We start from the raw sequence: 20,568 nt of genomic DNA, 5'->3' as shown, positions 1-20,568 counted from the left end.
TACTTACCTACGGTGTTCCTGTAGCTCACTTTAAAGGAATGCTAAATATATAGCATTAATGCAATGTCTTTCAGATAAAAGTTCCTGGCATATGCATGAATGTAGCCTACACACAGTTTTTAACACCTCGTGATCAAAATGGTCACAACACGTCTTCTCAAAACCGTCAAGGAAAGATTTCATTGTTTCTTCTTATAACAAAATGGCAGGTTTCTCAGAAACGGCAGAGCTTGGAGGTATAGTTCCCCCAAAATTGAAAATTTTGTCATTTACTCATCCTCATGTTGTTCCAAACCAATAGGACTTTTGTTCATATTTTTAACATTTGTTTAATCTACACTGGAAATTTTGTTTAAAACATTATGTATTTAACTCAGCATACATACGATTCAGAATTGAGGTACAGTATTTTTTTGTCAATTGATGCCAAAAATACAGGAATCAAAGATACAGGAATTTTATCATTGTCACATTACTCATAATGCAAGAGATCAGTGTGCTGCTAGTAATAATTCAGAATCTGAGATGGGCACAGTCTGTTTAGAAACGCTTTTATGTGATGTTTCATTTTTCTTTTCTTTTCTTTTTTTTAGTTTCTTCCATCAGAATAAATTGCTGTTATCCAACCCATCAGCTGCATTGAAGTTATTTCACCAGGAGGGCCAGATGTCACCATTGTACTATGAATAAGAAATTAAAAACCTTTTAGTTGGTTCAATAATAATGTGTCACATTTTTAAATGCATATTGTTCTGCATATTTCATTTTTTCTTATGTATATTTAACTAGAACTCGGACAAATAAGACTTTGTGTGCCAGAGGTTATACCTGGATGCTGTAAAATGTGGCTGTCCACTCAGTCAACTCATCCTCATTCTCACAGCACAGATACCTTAAAGAAAAAAGATCCAGAGAAAAAAGTCAGGTGAGCAGGGACATGGAGATGTGGTAGAATTTAAATGTTCAAGGATGTAGCCAACTAGTAAAATAAATTGTCTAACTGGTCAACTAGTAACTACTCATTGTTTATTATAACAAAACAGGTCAGAACAAGGATGTCCAAAAAATAGTGCAAAACTATATATTATAAATGATTTTATGATGTTCTTACTGAGAATGAGTACATTGTTACAAGGCTGTAAGCTTTGGAACATTAGGGAAAACATTTTTTGTAGGGTCTTTTTTTTTTGTAGAGACACAAATATACTAGTGATATTTAATTAAAGCAATTACAGAGTTAAAGGGATTTAATGGTTTTAATAGAATAAAGAAAAATATCAAAACAACTAGATTTTTTTAACAAAGTAATGCATTTGCAAATATATTTTTTACTGAAAGACTTTCCACGTTCATTAAGTTCATTCACAATATGAACACATTCATATTCATCCGGTCTCGCATCTCTCACGGAGGAGCGGAAGCATAAAGGGGGAGCGACGAAGTGTATACGCGAGAGAGGAACAGGCCTGCTCCTCTCTCGCTCATACACTTCGTCGCTCCCCCTTTATGCTTCCGCTCCTCCGTGAGAGATGCGAGACCGGTGTGCTTCACAGGTGCTGCTCATTAGCAATCGCACCACCGGCCTCGCGAGGTTCTCTCACGTCCCTCGGCCGTCCTGCTCACCACAATTCACACTTACTTTTATTATATTATAATGCTCGTTTTGAGGAAAATTAGGTTGTAGCTCATTATCTACGTTACTATGATTGGAAAAAGGTGTCATTTGTCTTTTTAGCAATGGTTAGATCACAAGTTATTGATCCGGGAAGTTCGAATCTGTGAATATATAACTTTACTGTACTGAACTCCATGAAATAAGCACTGACCATATTTCTTTATACTTAAGGCACCCCAGGTGAATAGGGTCAAAAAGATAACTGATATATATCACCATACTTCAGTTGATTGATTACATTGATAATTGCACAAAAAAAAATGTATAACAAGTTTACTGAAATGTTATGTTTAAATATGCAAATGAGGCGTTCTTTAATTAAATATGCACTAATTTGCATACATTTCTAGCAAAAATCTGGTCATTGGTCATTGGAACAAGTCAGGTTAAAAAAAATTGATATATTAGAGTCAAAGGCTTTTACAGAGCGAATTTTGGGATCTCTATTTATCACTCTACAAACCAAAAAAAAAATCACAATTCTTTTAGGAATAAAATGTTATATGAAAATTACATGTGTTCAAACCCCGTTTTTAAAAACCTTCAGAATATAGATAAGAATAAAACTGTAAAGTTTGGTACTACTGAAGTGGAGATTTCCGGCTCAATGTAGGAGGAAACAATTATTTTGAGAAAACAGCCTTTTAAAGATACTGTAATTGAAATCCACAGATGCAAATAGATAAAGTGGTCTAAAAGATACAGTTAAAAGTGTATTTTGGATGTTTTCTTTCCACTATTCTGAAAAAACACTATGAAAAGCCAAAAATCTCAAAATTGACAGAAGCATGAAAAACACAAAAGTTTTGCGAGAGAACGCAAAAGCTCTGAAAAATATTTTTTCCTCCCATCCCATATTTTTTCGTCCACCATCTCCCTTTAGGGGCTCCATAAATTAGATTAAGATTTAAGATAGAATTAGATTGTTGCCATGTTGACATGTCTGCTAAATACTTTTGATGGAAATGTTCGAGGTCCATATGCAACTGAATGTTCAATATTGAGGAAGACTAAATAAAAATCTGCTATAGACTCACCACTGCTGCTTGTCATGAATCAGCATTAGTCCCCATCTGTAAAGAAAATTAAAGAATTTACTACACAACACAAACTGCATCTCAGTACATGAGTTTATAATTGTGAGATAAGTGAGATAAGCTCTGGAGTAGATGTTGTGTTAAGGTGCTCTCGGTTTATTACGGGGTGGGTGGATGCAGTTTGCTCCGGCAACCATGATAGAGCTTGAGCTCTTTGGCAGGATATTCTCTCTCGCACTGAGAACCCTAAAAGAACAGAAGCCTTCAGAGATTAAAGATCAATTCATTCTCTTTAGTTTTTCACTCATGCAGTCTGCAAGTGTATTTATTGCTTCAGATATGTTTATGAATTTCTTATGCTTAATGCAGCTGGTGTGTAACCATACAGTATGAATGTTTACACTTTTACACACACCTGTAGTTCCTTGTGTAGTCTGAAGGTGTTGCCAGAAAGCTCACAATGACGAAGGTGGAAGTTTCTGCTACTTTCACCTTTAACCTCACAGACACGCAATGGCCCACTCTTACATAGATTCACCTTATTCTCTGCGCGCACAAACACACACACATTTTAACTATTTATTTAAGTCCACTTAAAAGAAATGATTTACAGGGACACAAATACTATAGATGCAGTCAAATGCATGCACATAATCAAGGACCAGTGGCATACAGCAGATCTTCACAATATTTAGCGTCACTCAGTTGTTATGGATACAAGTAGCACCGTCTCCGCCAGATATGACGGCTGCCTATAATAGCAGACAGAGCACAGTACTTTGCTAGCCGTTTAGCCACACACACACACACATTAGCAAACAACTTCTGCACTGCTCCATAAACAACTTAAACAATGTTAATGCACTAGGCTATTACTCAGGATGTAGTTTCTTATTCACTTAATTGTTGTGCATTCTTTATTGCACTATATTATGTACACTACACTACCAGTAAAAAACTTAGGACACACTTGATTTGGAGTCTAGAAAAAAAATGTTTCTTGTGACCTTATTAACGTTTTGAGCAAAAAAGTATATTGCTAAAGTATATATAAGTTTAGTAGACAGAAACATTGAGCCAAAATATGAATCTCATAGCAAAATTAAAATGTATACTTAAAAAGCATCTCAGAAGCTACAATATCGGATATTAAATAAATGAAAACTATTTCTGAACGCAAACAGATAAATTAACATTGTAAACAAGAATTTAAATGTGTATTTTAATATTTTTTCAATATTTTTGGAATATCTTGTGATGTATCACACTGGGTTTTTTTCACCCTTCTCATCATCTATGATGAATAAAATAGATTTTCAAAGACACTATGCATTGGTGTTTGTGTGACAAGACATACCCAGGTACCTCATGATGCTGATGATGTATTGATTCCTCTTAATCAACAGGTGGCAGTGACGACCAAGTGAGAAATAGAGTGGCAAGACTCTTTCCTGGTAATGCAGTGTTCTCGCTATTATAAAATAAAGTAAAATCCCTTAATCACCACAAAGTACATCAAAGTCAAGTTACCACATTCAGAGCCATGTCCAAAAGAGAAAGCTCAAGTACATTTTGAACACGACACCGTGTTTTGGTACAACAGAATAATAGATTAAAAATTAAACAACTACTATGATGTTAAAATGCACTTTTAAATTAAACCAAGAATGTTAGATGAATTAAAGCTTCTGTCATTGTTCCCTATTGCACTTGACAAAAAGCAGTTAATTGTTTAAAGCTCCAGTCCGTAACTTTTTTAAGTTAAAAATAATCCAAAATAATTATTATTAAAAAAAACTTATTCTGCCAGTGGTCAAAACTATCTGCTTGCCATAGCTAGATTCAAAACGGTTAGCTTGTAATAATGATTTTAATTCCAGTGGTACTGGTGGGTTTCCGCGGGAAATTCGAGCATATCTTTGCGTCATGACGTCACACCCGTACACATAAAGAAGGAGTTTCGGCTAGCCGGCTATACTGAGCGTGACGAGATGTTTAGATGTATAGGCTTTTCTCGCAGCACTTTACATAATTAAACTTATGGCATCCAGAAAGATCCAAACAACAATCATCAGTGTCAACTGGAGATTCAGCAGTTATAAAACCCAAAAGACTTCGTACTTCGGATTTAAGGTGGCTAGAGAAAGAGAAAGAAACCGTCTCATGCGAACACAAGGATTTAAACATCGGCGGGGCTTTTGAAAAGTGCGTGAACTCCGTGTTTTGAAGGGGTTCAAAACGGAAGAGGAGACGGCTTTTTTCTGCTGAACAAGTAAGTTAAGACATTTCAATAGTTCAATCGTGTAACAGTACGTTTTCTTAATTCACACAGTTATGGAGTTTCCTTTGTTGTGCCTTTCTCGTTTTGCTATTATGGAGAATATGAATTCTGAACTACGCAGGTAGCTGCTAACCATAAAACACATTAAATTTAACATTTGTCACGCAATGCTGATGTTGTTAACATGAACAATTTGATAACAAAGTAGGCTATAATTTGCACGGTTGCTGTAAATCCCGTTGATTAAATCTAACAAAGCTTATCATGTCGAATGCTTTTTCCCCCTTAGTTGGTCAGAACAAAAATGGATTTTACTAACTTGTTCAGAAGACATTTTCTTATGAAAATTCTTATGTTGGTCAAACTTTCAAAAAGTGAATCTGTGATTCTGTATGACAGTATCCACACAGCGCGGTGACTGACAGCAGCACTCGCCTCTGTGTTCATCCGCGCTGTTTCATGCCGATTTACAACCCACGTAAAGATAATAATTACGCGAATCACTGCAGTTACATGATTTCGAACAGAGAGATGGCGACAAAGAGGAAAAGATACGGACTGCAGCTTTAATGGGCTGTTTCATGGCCAAGTTTATCTAAAATCATTTAGGTGTCATATTTGAATTTGAAACCAGTATTTTTTGCCTCTTAGCATAGAACTAAAGCAGTAAACTAAAGCAAATCAACATGGCACTAAAATGAATCAATCAATCAGAAAAACAACTAAAATATTAAAAAACAGAAAGGTCATTCTTATTTTCATGTCATTGATCAGTGCCACTTTCAATAGGATCAAATCTCACCCATGTCCTCTTTCTCTAGAACCTCATAGCAGCTCCAGAACTCTTCATTGGCTTGCTGAATTCCTTTAAGCTCCAGCACCACAGAAACCAACTTGAATACGGTCATATCCGCCGCAACCTAACACAAAGAGTACACACACATAAAACTTCTACACTGATCTGGAACAAACAGGTGTAGTCCACACAGGTAAAGTACATAATTACAAAAATTTAAGTTAGGATTAAATGTCCACCTGAACGAGAACCCCTGCAACCTCCTCTTTCTTCTCCAGGTAAACAGCACAAATGGTGCTGGATGGAGTTCGACTCAAAGACTTCTGAAATATAATCAAGTCAGCAATTAATGTCAAATATCTCGGAAATACAATTATTCTAATAATTCATCAAATACTTTATTCAGTTTCGCCATCAAATCAACATGAGGAGTTCTTTACACAGACACACAGATTTTACAACTCATTATTAACAGCATTTAAAAATGTCCTTAACATAATAATGCCCATGTGTCCTGTGAACTCTGACCTGGGACTTGTGTTTATTCAGGATGACAGACGTCATGTTTAGCTGCCTCTGAAGGTCAGACTCTGAGACCTGTGAAAGAAGCTTCATCTCAGTCATCATTTCTTCAGGTTATTAACACCATATTCAAAATATTCCTAATTAATATTTAATTGATAAGTGCATCAGTTGATCTCTATGTCAGTGTGTGAATCAAATTTCAATATACATTTAAAGCCACACTGTGTAACTTTTGGACCTCTAGCAGTTGAAAAAGTGTGCGTGGGGTGGGGGGTCCCAGTGGTGCCTCCAAAAACCATCACTTCTGTCTTTTTTTCATTGATTAAGCAGAACTGAACTGAACAATCATCAATGTAACTAACTAATGTGATAAGTACCAACATTAAAGACAGACTCACGTTAAAAATGCTACAATAGTTTTGGATCAATTCCTCCACCACCTGAAATGCTGTGGTATCTTTTCCATCTCTCTGAAAAAGTGATGGACCGAACATGATACCAAGGTTTCGTACAGTCATCTGATTCTCATCAGACAGGTGCTGAACACTGACAAAGCAGAAATTCACATTTCAGGTAAAGTTCTTGGATGTACTACTAACAATAACCACATATCCAACTACATTCCTTATGACCAATTCAAATCAACCAGTCGTAGTCACAGAATTTTTTTTTAAAGCATATTAAACACTATCTATCCTATCTAGTCTGGGATGCTTAGAAGTTATCAGAAAGTAAACTATTGTTTTATAGTGATTTGGTTAGTACTTTGTAGCTTTTAGACAGCTGAGCAGGTCATATAATATACCAAACCAGATGGTGTATGAGGACTCTGAGTGTTTCTCTGTTAACATCTGGGAGGTTTGAGAGGAGAATCTTGTATCTATTAATCTTCTCACTTCTGTTCTCCAGACCTGCAGGGTGTTAAAAAAAAGTTACTTGCTTACAGTAGTGTTGGGCAACTCCCACTTTCTAAGCAGTTTTAAACATCTCATCTTACATTACTCCAATTTTTCTTCACCTGCAGCTCTAAGCCAGCTGTCGCTGTTCTCTTGTCCGTTTAACAGTCCGTCTTTGACCTCCCTGAGAAATCGTTTTAGCGTGTTAGCCACAACATGCACAGAATACTCAGACTCACACCACGTTACACTCCGTGCATCATTTTTAAATCTCTCCAGCAGTTTGGTCACATGAGAATTAATGCCACTCTCTCGGTAGATTCCTGATGACAACAGTCCTAAAAATAAAAAAATGTGACATTATGTTTGTGTTTTGAGTACACCAAATATTGCCATTTATTTTAACCAATTCTATTTTCCTACTTTTAGGAGTGTGATTTACTTGGTGACAGCATGAAGAAAAATAATTGTATCTGTATCTTATTTTTTATGGAATATAGCAGTATATTTATAAATGATTTATCCGTGCACATCATTATTTATTTATTTTTAAATCCATGTGCCCTTTAAATCTTCCCTTTCCTCTTGCAGCTATATCTCTTCTCTTCCCTCTTCCTCATTTGAGATTGCAGATACCACAAACCACAATGGTGGTCCGATTGTCAAAATCAAGCCTGTCCTTCATTTTTCTTGTTCAAGAAGCCGTTCCACTCGAATATACATCACAATAGGGAAGAAAAGACTAGCACAACTTCTGTTTTATGTTGACTTCAATAGACAAAGAACAATAGACTAGTGTATCTCAACCTTTTTGACTTTAAGGCTCACCCACTCACAATTTCCACCCAATTAAATACTTTAGAGCTTAGCATAACTAGAAATATGTTTTAGCTTATTTTAATACTTGTTTTGTCATATTTAAAATAATTTTTCATTTCTATAACAGAATGTTTGTGCTTTCTTCTGTAATGTGAATGTGTGTTTGTATACCATAACGTGTTACATGGTCCAGGCAGCGGTCAATAGTCACAGGGACACCCAGCTCAGTGAGTTGCTGCTGGGATAGCGGCTGATCTCCAGCACCGGATTTCTGCTGAATGTAGGTCTGCCAGCCCACAAAATGAGGCCTGCGGTCAGCTAGCAAATGCAGGGGTCCACCCCGCCACACCATCGCCAAGGAGCCATCACTGTCAGAGAGAGCTACATACACACACGCATTCATATATAAACATAGTAAATATAGATTTCATCTTGTCTCAGATTGGCACATGATTCTGCTATAACTGTGTGCTGTAACTCACTGAGCGTGACCAGCTTGCGCAGGTCGATTGTTTGTACGTTGTCTTCCAGTAACACATGCAGTTTGAAGCCGCTCAGGCAAAACCAACCAATGCCATGGCTGCCCTCTGTGCAGCGCAGGCGACCCAGACGATCACAGGTTCCACACACATCAAACAGTGCAGGAGGCAGCATAGCCTAAATAAGAAGGAAGTGGATCAGTTTATTTGTCTCCTTTCCCAACGTATTAGAATATAAGATAACCATTTTATTTCATAATGATATTTGCATAATATAAAGCAGCTTTACAGAACAATGCATGGAAGGCTGCAGGAAGGAAGTAGAGATGAACATTTAGAAATAAAAAACTATTACGGTAGATATTATGTTTGTGAAAGAAGTCTCTTACGCTCACAAAGGCTGCATTTATTTGATAATAATACAGTAAAAACATCATTAATATTGTGTAGTATAATAGCATAATATATAACAGTATAATGTTGTGAAATATTATTGCAATTCTATTAAAAATATTTTAAAATGTAATTTATTCCTGTGATGGAAAATAAACTTGTCTTATTATTACTTAATGATGAAAACAGTTGTTCTGCTTAATATTTTTGTGGAAACTGTTATACTTTTTTCAGGATTCTTTAATAAATGGGAAATAGAAATCTTTTGTAACATTATTAATGGCTTTAGGGCTTAAAGGGATAGTTCACCCAAAAATTAAAATGCTGTCATCATTTACTCACCCTCAAGTTGTTCCAACCCCGTAGCCTGAATTTCTTTTTTCTGCTGAACACAAAAGATGATATTTTGAAGAATATGGGTAACCATATTCAATGGGCCCCACTGACTTCCATAGTATGGGGCCCATCAATTGGTCGTTTGGTAACCAACATATCTTCTTTTGTGTTTAGCAGAAGAAAGAAGTTCATACAGGTTTGGAACATCTTTAGGGTGAGTAAATGATGACAGATTTTTAAATTTTGGGTGAACAATCCCTTGTTAATTTATTGTGCCCATGCTGAATAAAAGTATTAATACCTTTTGGTCCAGTTTGAAACCCCCTAATCTACAGCTCTTGTTTGTCCTCACAATATGGTATTTTCAAACAAGTGGTAAAAAAATGTGTTTATGGTTAAAAAAAAAAACCTGAAATAAAGAAATAATTTGATCACCATGGCAATAGCCCGAATCCAGTTCTTGGCAATGCTGCCATCATCGGTTCCAAACAGGTAGACTTTCCCCTCCTCAGAGTACAACTCAAAGGTGTGCTCATAGCTGCCAGCCAATTAGAGAGAACATGATAAATATAGCGCACAAAGGGATTCATGTGGTAAAAGTAAACTCAATTAAGGTTGAAGGTCATGGTTTATTACCAATGTTTTCCTGGGTTGTTGACAGAGAGGCAGATGATTTCACTGGTCTTCATGCCACCACACTTGTTGTGGCTCTGTTCACTCTTAAAGTAGCTAAACATTCCATCACCAAGACAACACCAACGCTGAGAGAAATCTACAATAGTCACACAAAAGGTTCACACACACACACACATGCACACACACACACACACACACACACACACACACACACACACACACATGAAAACTTGTAGATTACTAAAGCCTACAGTAAGCTATTGCATTTGAAAATGTCCTAAAACAATATAAAAGTTAATATAATTAAAATGTAATTATAAATGTTAATTCATGACTTTTCATGATATGAAAGTTTAACTTTAGTCTAATTTTGGAAGACAAACACATCCTCACCAGCACACAAGGCTTAGTATCCTTGAGATTTACTGGCCAGTCATCATACACCAATTTACTAAACCAATGAAACTACGAGGGCTCCACACACCTGCTTTGGTTTTGTGGTCTGTGATTGGCCGAGCTGAAGAGGCAATCTTAAAAAGGTAGCCGGAATAGGATCGAATGGACACATCTTTAACCACTGGCGTAAAAGACTCTGGTGAAGAACAAAGCAAGATGAGTTTAGACATAAAAGCTGAACCCATGAAACTTCTGAACCTGTGTATCTAAACACATATACATTAGATTTTTGTATGTATTTGTGCACCTGAGTTCAAGTTCTGCATAAGTAGCTCCGCTTGTACCGTTTGACCACTATGTTTTGCCAGAGACAGTGGAGAAGGGAATTCTGGGATACCAGTGTTGCACTTGATATCCGCCCCACAATTCAGCAGCGAGAGAGTATCCAACAAATCAGCAAACTGCACCGCTGAACACAGAGCCTAAGAAACCCAGAAAAACCAGACATGAGAGAGCAGAACATTCATTCAATGTGAATTTAGTGTCATTTATTTGGCATTTAGATAGAATTGACTAACTCTGTTGAGCGCCTCCTGTTGACCAAAGAGTATGTGGTATTTGCGATATTTTCCATTCTTGTATTTTGCGGTTATGTGTTGGAGACGTTGCTCGCTGTTAGCGTTTGCACTGAGACTTTCACTTTGGGGAATATTCGCTCCCCAGAACTGATTAGCTTTGCCGTTACCCAGCAGCAGAAAAACCTGGCAATGAAAAATAAGATTATCAGACATCATCCAGAAAGAGAACGGCAAAACTCTAACTGCAAAGCATCAATATTACTCTCAGATGTAACTGAGGCAGAATATACAGTAGACTGGATGCATCACATTCATTGTACCCTGATGAGGTCATCAGTCCACACTCGTTCATCCAACTTCAGACTGCGAACCTTTGACATGTTCTGGCCCAGGCTTCTGTGTACCCCTGTTATCACACAAATGTGGACACATTTATGAGCAGACATATACAGTACATAGCTGCTGCTGTCATTTGTTAATATGTGTGTGTACCTGCACATTTTTCACACAGCAGAACACACAGGTTGATTGACGCCCACTCTGGCATCGAAGAGCTGCAGTCCGCACACAAACGGTTTGATGGCACACGCCAAATGCTCTCACACACTCCATCACATGACAGAGAGCGACTCACACACTCATTAAGTAACTCGCACCATTTCTGCTTCTCACTCACTGACTTCACCACAAAACTACAAATGGAGAGAGAGAAGCATACAAATGAAGTTAAAGCAATTTTAATTGATGTAGGGAGTTTACAGTTTCATCAATGAGTTTATGGTCTATTTGGCTTAATCAAGTAAAAAACACTGATTAATGTCATGTCCATACAAAATGCCATCTTCTTATTTAAAGCACATTGTTTGCGACATCCATTCTTCAGTAAATTTGTTTGAAGAAACTTCGGGGAATAAAAATATGAAACTGTTCCTCTCAAAATAAAACCATGTTCTCTGAATGGTAAACACTGGAAAAACAATATTCCTAATCATTGTTCCATTAAAAATTCTTAAAACCAGTTTTGAATAAATCTCACTAAAACAATTGTGGTTGGAGGTTCACCCTAGGTTCAAATCATGCTCCGTGGCGCTGGGCCTGATACAAATATATCATTTTTTTAAACTGAAAATATAAAAATAAAAGCTAATTCAAAATATTAATAAATACTATAGTAGTATATAAATAATACAAAAATAACTGAACAAATTCTTTCCAGTTTTGTGTGCAAAAAGTGAAAAGTTGCAGCGTTTACCTGAATGCTCTGTATGGAGTGGTGAGCGTGAAAGAGCACTTGTTTTCTCCTTCTCTCACATTGGCCATTCGCATGTCTATGTCAGTGATGCCTACACCCTGAATATATTCCTATATACAAAACACAAACACAACTAATGTATCAAATAAACCCCCCAAAACATTTAGAAAGACAATTATTCACATTCAGACTCACACCTCGTGGCTTCTGAAGAGGAACAGTTTGTCCCTGCTGATAAGCATGTAGACTTTGGTGCGTGGTGACAACATCTCCAGGTTGCCCTCGAAACAAATATTCACACTACCGTTCTTAAAGAACAGATTCCGGGGCCCCAGACTATTTTTGCGATCACTCAGAATCTTTTCAAAGCAACCCACCCAGTCATTTCTTTCCTCTGTGAAAATACACATACAATATAAATGTATGAAAATCATTCACAGTCTGAATATAAAAACAAAGATGTGTCAGAGACATTCTGCAAGGTGGTCAGAAGAAAACATTGACAAATACACACGAGTGCTTTCTGCTCGAAACAGGAAAGTCCGGCTCTGACTGTGGACCTCAAATCGTAAATCTCCGACACTGACCACCTTATCAACAGATTCCAGAGACACCATCTTTTTAGAGTACACCTCCTGTCACACAACGAGAAAGAGAAATTCTTTAACACCCTGTATTACACTTGAGTCAAATTTATTGAGATTCAATTCAAATGTTGTTTCACAGATTGAAATGTTCCCCTTATTTTTTACTATTAATTTGCCTTTGGCGCCATCTATTGCTCACTAAATATAATATTGTACATTATAATGTGGTGGTGCCTAAATTCAGCTGTAGTATTTTAAATTATATTTTAGTTTATAGTGTGTTTTTGTTTTTTATTTAGTTAAACAAAACATTATCAGATAATCAGTATCGGTCAAAATAGAGAAATAGGCCTTTTGTGTACATAGAAAAAGTCTTCGATCTTTGAGTTCAGCTCATGAAAAATGGGGGCAAAAACAAAAGTGTCGCGTTTATAAATTCAGTGTATAAATTAACTAAATTAATTAACAAAAATGAACCATCACTCAACTTAAGATGGACTATGACGCTATTTTCTTCTAGATCTACAGCAGAAACAAACTGTGTTGCATTATTTTCCTGTTATCACTAAAGCTGCTTCGAAACAATCTGTATTGTAAAAATCGCTATATAAATAAAGGTGACTTGACTAAGGTTTCTAAAAACATCAGGCAATTGATAAACTTTCTAAATTCCAGAAAATTTAAGTCTAGATTTAATCATTGTGACCGAAACCAGGCAGAAATACATTCCACCTTTCCTCTCGGTTTTAGTGTGTGTCATCATTTAGTAATTATCATCATCCCCTCTCTCCATTCCGATAATTTTCTAGCTTGTTTGTACAATAAATACTTAACTTCCTTAAATAAAACAAGACTGGACTTTTTATAGTTATTCTGGAAGGAAAGGAATGTGTCTGGAGAACGAGGAAATCTATATATTTATTCTGATTGGAAGGATCTTATTGTTATTCAAGATTTTAATTACCAGGAGGATATTGCAAAATATTTACTCACGAGATTACAGAATGGATGTATGTATGGATAGAGAAGAAAAAAAACTGACTGATTGATTTATTCATATATTTTACCTTGATGTATTGAAAATATCTCAAATATTCTGAATCCAGCTGCACCCATCGACGCTGGTAAATCTTGCCACTGAAATTACAAACACAACTATTATAAAACATACATTAATATAATGATTATAAATATAAATAAAACCACAAATTTCAGAAAAGAGGCTTTGTTATAAACTCGTAAAAGACACTTAAGTCACAATTCTTTCTTACCCTTTTGGGGGAGTTTTCTCCAGCCAGCCAGCTTTAATAATCTGACGGAAATCCTCTGAGAAATCAGGAAACTCTGTACATCGGATATCAATACTGTCCTCACTAAGATAAACAAACGCTGTATTACAGTTTTTCTCGATTGCTTAAACACATTTCTTGAAACTATGCCTCGTATTCTCAAAACAGTAAACACAAATCCATAACGTCTCACCCAATTCCCCAAACATCCTATTTTCAGGTCAAAATGAAGCTCTACACTCAAAACCATTCACTCTTGCTGAAAAACCAAACTTTGCCCTCAGACAGGACACACAAGCCCTCAAAAATACACACACTACAACATAGTCTTACACACTGGTGCTATAAATTCAAAACAACATTTCCAAAACTGGTAAGTCATGTTGCTTGTGCATGTTGCCCCCCCCCCCCCCCAGCACCCCAAGGCCCCCTATTTTATTTTACTCTCTCCTACTCTTACGTAAGATGTGTGTGAGCATCATATGACAGTAAAAGAGCACACACAAACCTTATTCAAATATGGAATTGTATTGGAATGGTAAAGAGTGTTGGTATGTGCCTCCACTCAAGGATACAATATGATGAACAAGTCTAAGAATGTTCCACATATGGTTGAAATACCATCATTGGCCTAGAAAGATAACATTCTGGGAGTCAAGACTAAAGGAGAAAGGATGCCCTCCCTTCACTGTCACACACACTCTGTGTGACTGTACGACTGCTGGCCTTTTCTTGCAAGAACATAAACCTCATCAAAGACAACTGGAAATGTTTGTCTCTTATTCAGTGATAGAAATGTGTTTGCCACGACACCTCCCTGAAGGTTCTGATGATGGAGGCGACGGTGAAGCGACTCAGATTTGTCTGTACTCGTTGCCCAGCCTCCCTCATAGTCATACCATGGACAAGGACATGGCCAACTAAATTGGCTTGAATTTCATCCGAGACTGCTTGTCTTCTTGCCCTTCCTCCTCCTTCTCCTCCTCCTCCTCCTCCGCCTCTTCCTCCTCCTCCTCCTCCTCCTCCGCCTCTTCCTCCTCTTCCTCCTTCTCCTCCTCCTCCTCCTCTCCCTCCTCCTCCTCCGCCTCTTCCTCCTCTTCCTCCTCTTCCTCCTTCTCCTCCTCCTCCTCCTCCTCTCCCTCCTCTCCTTCCTCCTCTTCCTCCTCCTCTTCCTCCTCCTCCTCCTCCTCCTCCTCTTCCTCTCCCTCCTCGACCTATTGCTTAATTTCTCTGTGGATCCATTGTTCCAAAACTCAGTAAACCAATTTTTATCTTTTATAAAAGATTGTATAACCTTTTATCTATCTATTGAAGGATCTGACTGATGTGTGTTCAATTTTGACTCTTAGTGTTTTCACCTGGGTAATTGTGTGCTAACTGAGCTGAAGCTGAGCTGACTTGAGTGAACAATATTGAATGCTAGTGCTTTCTAAATGACCATGTGGTGTAGGCAATGAGAAATGAAGGGATTTGTGTGTAGAGTTTTGCTGTAACAGTTCAACAAATCTGACTAATGTGTCAAAACAGTGGAATAGTGTTCATAGTTCAGTGAAATGGGTGTGCTTTTTGATAAATGGCATTATAGTTTTGAAATTTTAGTTCAAAAGCCTGGTTATAGTGTTTAAACAATCGAGAAAAACTGTAATACAACAGACTAATTCTCATTTCTCTTCCACTGCAGGCACAAGTAGACCCACAAAACAAAATAAAATTATCCACACAACAGAATAAAAAAAATTAAAAAAAAATGTTTGCACTTTATGCACACACCGCTCTCTTTGAGTGACTGTCTCTTTTTTGTCCTCTTCAACTTTCAGGTTGATGAAACACTTCTGCATGTCTCGCAATAGATCCTCCTGTTGGAAGACAAACAACCGTTGATGAAAATGATAAATAAAACACCATTGTTTAAAATTTTGGGGTCAGTAAGAATAGGAAAATTCTATAATAGGAAAATATTTTTATCAAAAGTGACATGAAAGATTTTAATAATTTTACAAATAAATTCTTTTTAAAATGCTGTTCTTTTGATGTTCTATTATTGACGTTCATTTTTCTATCATGTGAAACATGTATCACGGTTTCCACAAAAATATTAAGCAGCACAACTGTTTTCAACATTGATAATAAAAAACAAACACAAAATGTTTCTTGAACACAAAATCAGCAATATTACAATGATTTCTGAAGGATCATGTGACACTGAAGACTGCAGGAATGATGCTGAAAATTCAGCTTTGCCAGGAATAAATTACATTGACAGCCTTGATGAGCATAAGACACTTTTTTTTAACATTAAAAAAGATCTTACCAGCACCAAACTTTTGAACTGTAATATATATTTAGCAAGAACTTTGTTGTAGAAAATAATATTTATTAGACAAAAACTAAAGATGTACTATGATGAACTTCTCTAAGATACAGGCCCAATAGAATGGCTATTTAACCAACTGTCACATAGACAGAACAATATACACACTGTCATAGACACAAAATTTACCTTTGAAGCCATGTTCTGGGATTGTGGTGTGTGTACCTTTGAAGGATGCAGAACACATTAATCAATTAATTATCAAAACAAGTCCATAAACCAACAAAAAAAAACTATGAAGAACATATGAATAACATGTGGCTTCTTTAACATATTGGAAATATCTATAAAATACAGGACAATCAGGTTTTTCCTGGCACAGTTTCAAAACATCTTGAGTCTTGACATAATGAAAAATAAAACTAAATAAAATGAAGGGTCTCTAAAAAATAAGATGTCTGGTTGTCCTCATTATATGATTCAGGATAATCATTTTTATCATTAGTTTTGAGTTGTAATAAGGAATATTTCCAGCCCAATTTACATAAATGACTCTGAAAAAACAACAATCTGGACAACGCTTAGCGCATAGGCCTACTGTATGACCTATAACCCTGATACTATCAACCCTGATGTAAGGCTATGACATTAATTACAGAAATAGAAAAACATCTCTTCCGCCTCACCCAAATTTACTGTAACACACACAATGAAGCAACCTAACCTGATGCACAGCATTTCTAAAAGTTCCCCAGCTCAGACATAAAGAAACATACAACCTTTGAAAGACATCAGAAGTAACAATAGTCCTTTTAGTGCACACAATAATGCTCTTCTTCACTGTGGTTAAGTATGGGAAGTAAGCTCAGATTGGTGTTCTTCATGAAACCAAGATAATAGCTAATACTTTTTTCCCGCTTCGACCATTTCCGCTTGTGTGCAAAAACACACACAATAAAAAGCACACGCACACAAATACACAAAAACCTGAGGTCATAACAAAAACATTCTACCTACATTTAACTGTTTACAAAAATGCACACGTGCAGAAATATACACTCAAACTTTAATGTGAATATTAGAGGAATAAAGATTAGTTTTAGTTTGATATCAGATATTGGTAAAATGTCTCAACCAGAGGAGTAAAAGCACTGAATGGTTCACTTAAGAGCTAGTGTTTAAGAAACATTTTATGTAAAAAAAAAACACACCTATCCAATCTCAAAACAACACATTCATATTAAAAGATCTAGGATTATGATATGTAATCATCCTCACTACTATCATTATTTATAGTGATATCTGATAAAATTGTGCTACATTTTATAATGTTAGTAACAGATAAAAGGGTAACACTTTACAATAAGGTTAATTTATTAAACATTAGTTAATGTATTAACTAACATGAACTAACCATGAGCAATACATTTGTTACTGTTTTTGTTAATCTTTGTTAACGTTAGTTAATACAAATCCAGCTGTTCATTGTTTGTTCATGTTAGTTCACAGTGCATTAACTAATGTTAACAAGATTTTAATAAAGTATTAGTAAATGTTGAAATTAACATTAGCAAAGATTAACAAATGCTGAAGAAGTATTGCTCATTCTTAGTTAATGTTAACTAATGTAGTTAACTAATGAACCTTATTGTAAAGTGTTACCGATAAAAAAAGAGAATAAGTTACCTGTGTGCAGTCAAATCTGTGCCAAGCCCTACTGCATTACAAGGCATTTATAAACGTACACGCGCGCGCTCACAGCTCTATTTGGAAAATGAGGAAGTGTATGACTCAGTGACAGAAACAGACAGAACCATACCAGCAATTCCTTAGATAACTTTATAAAAACTATTATTTTCGCTTCAAAAGCACTGCTTTCAATCCTGTGAGTTCAGCTAATCTCAACTTTTATTGGCCAAACTTATTGCTTTTTGATACTAGAGGAAGCTTATTTGTTGAATTTCTAAAATTGACATTTTTTTAAATCTTTGAAACACACGTTTAGGGCACAATGTTGGATAAGCTAATTATGAAGACAGAGGATAGATCCAGGCTGTTTTCGGTCTCATGCTCCCTACTGACTGCCACTCGTCTCAAGCAACTGCTGAGAAATTATTATGTAGATTTACTATTTGTTGACGTTAACGATCAGTAGTCTGTAGCATACTTACTTACTGCCCTCTAATGGCTGCAGCAGGGGTTGTTATAAGAGTTCTGATTGAGGTAGGTTATGATCCTATATGATCAGTATCAGTTGCGGTCACTACGAAGTTCAAATTGTACCACAATTCTAGTGTTAACTATTTACGATGGAACTGGAAGATGTGTTTTTGTAAGTAATAAATGTAGGCTAACTAGATTTTTATATTTGCATTTAAAAAAACGGTATTCGGAGTTGTTTTAGGGCGTTTTTAGACAAAGGAGGACAGCTAGACTTGTAAGCACGAACGCTACAATTTGAAAGTCTAGTCTAGTCAGTGTCACAGTTGCCACTGGGTCCGTGTACGTTTTGATAGTTTGTTTTCCAATTTGAAACGAAATAAGCAGAAACGAGAAAACGGGCCGGCCTTTATTCGTTTTCTCGTTTTTTCAAAAAAACGAAAAAACGAGATTTCGGCTTGATTTTTCGTTTTTTAGTTCACAGGCAAAAAACGAATAAATTACTTCAAAATTCGTTTTGCACATGTGGGCGGTCATGAGACGCCCCTTTCAGCCGATTGGTCAAGCAAATCTGAGCATGTGACGTCATCAGTAATTCCCCAAGTCTTTTCAACAAAATAATAGTCCTATGGCTCTGCGTACCGCTTCTTAAACTGTACAGGGCTGTGCAACTTAACGCGTTTCACAGGAATATTTATTTCAGAAATATTAAATATTAATCTGCACCCAGCCGGTTTTATTTAGCTGTGCAGAGTTAAATCTGTGTAGTGCTGCACTAGACCGCGCAGAGCGGGTGAAGCACAGACCAATGTTCTGTCAAGTGTAAATACCTTTTTTACAGTCTATGGTAAATACGCAGCAGTCATAATAACTCTTCTTTCTGACAATACGCTCAGTTTTGGACAAGGGGTGGTCATTGCAAATACTGTAATGCAAAACTGCTGATGGTGGTGGTGGGTACCGATGATAGTAAATTAAAATGTAACTAATCATAGCCGCGAGAGTGAGACAGCGAGATGATTGACAGGACGATAGCGGAGGAAAAAACTCAAGATAGCCTAACATGTGTTAGTAAAAAAATATTTATTTCTTTAATATATAAGTGAGTTTGTATCTGAAAACAACAACAACAAAGAAACAATCAAATAACAGCGTGAACCACAAACTGAGCGTTCATTTTAAAGGGACATTTCCAAATAGGCCTATCTCTTATTTATTTTGTTATAATGTTGTTTGTTGTGTATTGATGTGACGTCATCGACGTCATCACGTACAAAGGAGAGATAAAGGACGGATGGAAGTTATATCTGGTGTCTGTGTGGTTCGATCCGAAATAACTAGAAAGTATATAACATTGGCGACGAGGATGCTACAACAAGGACTCACTCGTTAGTTGAATCTGAAAGTGAGTTAGAGGTGCGTCACGCCGACTAGTTTATCTCAGTTAACTGAAGTCTGATACAGCACGCGTTAAAGATGGACGGTACTGTTCCTAAGTTCGACTGCTACAGTGATCCAGCCACCTTGGGTCCGCGATGGACAAGATGGTTAAATGCATTCGAACTTTTTGCCGATGGAAAGGGTTTGATCCTGACTGACGATGCACCTGACGCTACAAAGCAAAGAAGGCGAGCCTTGCTCTTACATCACGCTGGGACAGATGTCCAGGATATTTTCTCCACACTCGCTGACACAGGAGGGCCAACTGGTTACGTGCAGGCAGTAACAGCACTGAACGCATACTTTGTGCCTCAGGTAAACACGGCGTTTGCAAGACAGTCGTTTTATCAGCTAAAGCAGAAAACGGGACAGACCGTGCAACAGTTTACCACATGTTTAAGGCAAGCGGCAAAAGATTGTGATTTTGGAGCTGATAAAGACAATCAAATTAGGGATGCTGTTCTGAGTCGGTGCAGCTCTGAATACGTGCGTAGGAAACTGCTGGAGGAAGGAACGGCTTTGACACTTGCTCGCACTCTAGAAATCGCAGCGCAGTGCGAACGTGTTGAACTGCAGATGGCGGCGTTGCACATTTCTCCAGACACTGAAGAGAAAGAGACGGTGAGTCTTGTGTCCAGAAAAGGAGTGAGAGATCAGAAAAAACGAATGCAATATAGTAAAA

At 36.8% G+C, this 20,568-nt stretch overlaps 1 protein-coding gene across 3 annotated transcripts; it reads right to left on the bottom strand.

The window, feature by feature from the left end:
• Positions 1 to 282: 282 nt before the first annotated feature.
• Positions 283 to 18,034, bottom strand: arap1a (ArfGAP with RhoGAP domain, ankyrin repeat and PH domain 1a). 3 transcript variants are annotated; one of them, XM_056235903.1, is made up of 29 exons: positions 17,973 to 18,033; positions 16,476 to 16,511; positions 15,746 to 15,831; positions 13,958 to 14,059; positions 13,754 to 13,823; positions 12,614 to 12,734; positions 12,297 to 12,493; positions 12,100 to 12,209; positions 11,340 to 11,539; positions 11,168 to 11,253; positions 10,848 to 11,030; positions 10,577 to 10,751; positions 10,358 to 10,465; positions 9,874 to 10,009; positions 9,673 to 9,775; positions 8,512 to 8,686; positions 8,201 to 8,410; positions 7,333 to 7,548; positions 7,120 to 7,225; positions 6,713 to 6,860; positions 6,318 to 6,386; positions 6,029 to 6,112; positions 5,796 to 5,913; positions 4,070 to 4,183; positions 3,128 to 3,258; positions 2,876 to 2,958; positions 2,713 to 2,748; positions 829 to 892; positions 283 to 680 (listed from the first exon to the last, which is right to left on the bottom strand). In XM_056235903.1, the coding sequence occupies exons 2-29, from the start codon at positions 16,485 to 16,487 to the stop codon at positions 651 to 653; spliced, it is 3,273 nt and encodes a 1,090-aa protein (XP_056091878.1). In that variant the 5' UTR covers positions 16,488 to 16,511; positions 17,973 to 18,033; the 3' UTR covers positions 283 to 650. The 3 variants fall into 3 exon arrangements, with proteins under 3 accessions (XP_056091878.1, XP_056091879.1, XP_056091880.1); XM_056235904.1 differs by lacking the exons at positions 283 to 680; positions 829 to 892; positions 2,713 to 2,748; positions 2,876 to 2,958 and having other exon boundaries at positions 3,171 to 3,258; positions 4,078 to 4,183; positions 17,973 to 18,034; XM_056235905.1 differs by lacking the exons at positions 283 to 680; positions 829 to 892; positions 2,713 to 2,748; ... (1 more) ...; positions 3,128 to 3,258; positions 4,070 to 4,183 and having other exon boundaries at positions 5,829 to 5,913; positions 6,000 to 6,112; positions 17,973 to 18,034.
• Between the last annotated feature and the right edge of the window lie 2,534 nt (positions 18,035 to 20,568).

The sequence above is a fragment of the Rhinichthys klamathensis genome, unplaced genomic scaffold (assembly GCF_029890125.1).
Source record: "Rhinichthys klamathensis goyatoka isolate OS25496 unplaced genomic scaffold, OSU_Roscu_1.1 h1tg000433l_1, whole genome shotgun sequence".
Taxonomy (NCBI): domain Eukaryota; kingdom Metazoa; phylum Chordata; class Actinopteri; order Cypriniformes; family Leuciscidae; genus Rhinichthys; species Rhinichthys klamathensis.
This window is presented reverse-complemented; position numbering and strand designations above follow the sequence as displayed.

Coding starts and splice junctions, on each gene's coding strand:
- arap1a (XM_056235903.1), bottom strand. Junction 11,254..11,339: donor GCTGTGTGAAAAATGTGCAG/GTACACACACAT, acceptor GTGTGATAACAG/GGGTACACAGAAGCCTGGGC. Junction 2,959..3,127: donor GACTACACAAGGAACTACAG/GTGTGTGTAAAA, acceptor CTGTTCTTTTAG/GGTTCTCAGTGCGAGAGAGA.